Source organism: Lipotes vexillifer, unplaced genomic scaffold, assembly GCF_000442215.2.
Source record: "Lipotes vexillifer unplaced genomic scaffold, Lipotes_vexillifer_v1.1 scaffold541, whole genome shotgun sequence".
Taxonomy (NCBI): Eukaryota; Metazoa; Chordata; class Mammalia; order Artiodactyla; family Lipotidae; genus Lipotes; species Lipotes vexillifer.
In genome coordinates, this window is record NW_006771814.1 from 998896 (window position 1) to 1002013 (window position 3118).

General features: G+C 36.0%; 1 protein-coding gene across 8 annotated transcripts in view; it reads left to right on the forward strand.

Moving 5' to 3' along the window:
* Positions 1-3118, forward strand: part of POSTN (periostin) — a 34590-nt gene that overhangs the window by 10673 nt on the left and 20799 nt on the right. For all 8 annotated transcript variants that reach the window (XM_007447184.1, XM_007447185.1, XM_007447187.1 and 5 more), the window contains exons 7-9: positions 478-619; positions 1768-1980; positions 2957-3091. In XM_007447184.1, the coding sequence (XP_007447246.1) occupies positions 478-619; positions 1768-1980; positions 2957-3091 (490 nt within the window). The remainder of the gene's footprint in view (positions 1-477; positions 620-1767; positions 1981-2956; positions 3092-3118) is intronic.

The window sequence follows — 3118 nt, forward strand, 5'->3', positions numbered from 1 at the left end:
TTAGATTCTGACAGGCCCTGTCAGAATCTAAAATAATTGTAAAAGCCTATTAAATCTGGCAGACATGTAACCAATGTATTTCTTGAAATGAAATACATTACGCAGAAGAAATCATCTCCTTATATGAAATGATAATATTTATGTGGACATGATAGATAAAGAATGATTAGTTTCATGACTGTAGTATACTTAGTGCATTTAGAATGAATTCATCAATTATTACGTTTACTGCTGTATATTGTTCAGTCACACAAGCATTGGCAGAATTCCCCATCTTACATACAGTTTGAGGAAAGTTTGAAAAGACATGGTTGTTTGCGCCAAAAGATAATATTTTAAAGATCTAACAAGAGTTATATCTAACTCCTATAGTTTTCTAAATAATCAACTCCCTCATGTCCACCCAGACTGAGTGTATTGTAATTTTCTTCTGGATTTGCAATGGAGCAGCCTCTAAAAAGCACATTTGTGTTTCAGGCAGCTGCCATCACATCTGATATATTGGAGGCCCTTGGAAGAGACGGTCACTTCACACTCTTTGCTCCCACCAATGAAGCTTTTGAGAAACTTCCACGAGGGGTTCTAGAAAGGATCATGGGAGACAAAGTGGCTTCGGAAGGTACTTAACTGTCTCTCTCTAGGAGAAGCCTCTCAAAATTCCAAGAAAGGAAATGAAAAAGAGATCAAGTCCTGCCAGCACTATCACCTTTGATAAGCAAAGGCAAAGAAAAACTTTTATTCTGAGGTGGACTATAAAAATCTTAAAAAACAAAATCCTTGAAAGAGTAGGCAAAGTAATTCAATAAGTAATAATTAAAATAATTAAATAATCAGGGTATCCTAAAGATCACATTCTTCTGCACTGCTTTCAAGTAACTAAGTAGCAGACATTAAAAAGAATTAGAAAGTGTTGAAATATTAGATCATCAAACTTTAATACTGTATACATATTGTTCAATGCTTTTAATTCTAAATTTACACTAAAGTTGAGTTGAGAAAATTGCATGGTTCTCTTTGGTCATTGCCTGTTGATACAGAGAACTTGGCTTCTTTCCAGTCTCCTTTTTAGTTTCAACTAGATTTTACGTTGTGACTAGCACATTTCACTTACTCAGCCTACCCCAAATTGGCTTAACCAATTTATGATGAGATATTTTGGTGCAAATATAGACCATTTAGGCACAGATCCCTTCAGAAGTCCTTCAGGAAAGCATCTTTATTTTGGCTATTTTCTAGATGTTGCCTTTAGGGTTGTCACAAACCTTCAATTTGTAAAATAACCAAAAAACATAGTATCTGCAAAGTGCAAAACAGTGAAGCTCAATGAAATGAAGTATGCCTGTAGAGCTGTTCCGTCATGAGTAGCTGATATAAGATACTGCTTGGGTGTTTGGAACAGGTATCACTAGCAAATAACTTTATAGGCCTTCTGAAAGGAGAAATTATTATTGTGTTCCCATCGGAAATTCCTTTCTAATGATAGAGGGAACTTGATCTAACACATTTTCTAGAACTACACAAATAATTCCATGCAGCTGACCTTCTTTTCTTCTTACTTCCTACTGAGCTGAGCTAATTTTATTGTAGAGCTGATGGAAAAAACATTTTGAGAACATAAACAGAATTTTAAAACCTTAGGTCAATACTTAGGTCTTATGTATATTATATTTCTTAGGAATACTTAGTTCCACAGTGAAACGCGTCTTTTAAGGGTCAAATGCTATTCTCCTTGATCTGAAAGCTTACTCTTTGTACTTTGTCCTCCAGCTCTCTTGAAGTTCCACATTTTAAACACCCTCCAGTGTTCCGAGGCTATCATGGGAGGAGCAGTATTTGAGACTCTGGAAGGAAACACAATTGAGATAGGATGTGATGGTGACAGCATAACAGTAAATGGAATCAAAATGGTGAACAAAAAAGATATTGTTACAAATAATGGTGTTATCCATTTGATTGATCAGGTCCTGATTCCTGATTCTGGTGAGCAACAGTTTCATATTGTTCTACCTACTATCGTTTACCAATTAGATGCCTTAAGAGTAGGCAGATGGAAAATAAATGTGCAGTATAAGGAATGCCATATGAAGCACAAACACAAAATTAACAATGAGCTGAGAACTAAATAGGCAGCTTGTGTAGTCATGGGCATTCCATGCATTGACCTCTGGCTTTCCAGAGTTTTTTTTTTTTTTTAGTGAATTTTTATTGGGGTATAGTTGATTTAAAATGTTGTGTTAGTTTCTGCCGTATAGCAAAGTGAACCAGTTATACATATACATATATCCACTCTTTCTTAGATTCTAATCCCATATAGGTCATTACAGAGTATTGAATAGAGTTCCCTGTGCTATACAGTAGGTTCCTATTAGTTATCTATTTTATATATAGTAGTACATATATGTCAATCCCAATCTCCCAATTTATCCCTTCCCCCCTTCCCCCTTGGTAACTGTAAGTTTGGTTTCTACATCTATGACTCTATTTCTGTTTTGTAGACAGGTTCATTTGTACCATTTTTTTAGATTCCACATGTAAGCGATATCATATGATATTTGCCTTCCTCTGCCTGACTTACTTCTAATACTTAATATTGATAAAGATTATCACAGTGCCAGAGCTTTTCTTGAAAACAGAAGGGAAGATATGACCAAATGGTTCCTTTGGATAAACGAAAGACACTATGGCACTCACAAGAGCAGAGAGATAAGAGGCAAGTAATAAAGGATTCAAGAAAACTGCAAAGCAGGAAGTCAGAAAGATATTGTCCTTCTGAAAGTCTTTGGTCATCAACCCCAAAAAAGGGAAGCTGGAACTCTCTTACTAGGGAAAGGCAGGATTTCACATTGCCAGTACAGCAAATAGCTTATGGAAAATAGCCAAGAACTGATTTACTAATTTCATGATTATGGTAATAACAACGATGACATTGTTTGAATGGTAACGGTTTATTTTACAGCCAAACAAGTGATTGAGCTAGCGGGAAATCAGCAAACCACTTTCACAGACCTTGTGGCCCAATTAGGCTTGGCATCTGCTCTGAGACCAGATGGAGAATACACTTTGCTGGCACCCGTGAATAATGCATTTTCTGGTATGTACTGGACACTGTCATTCCTGC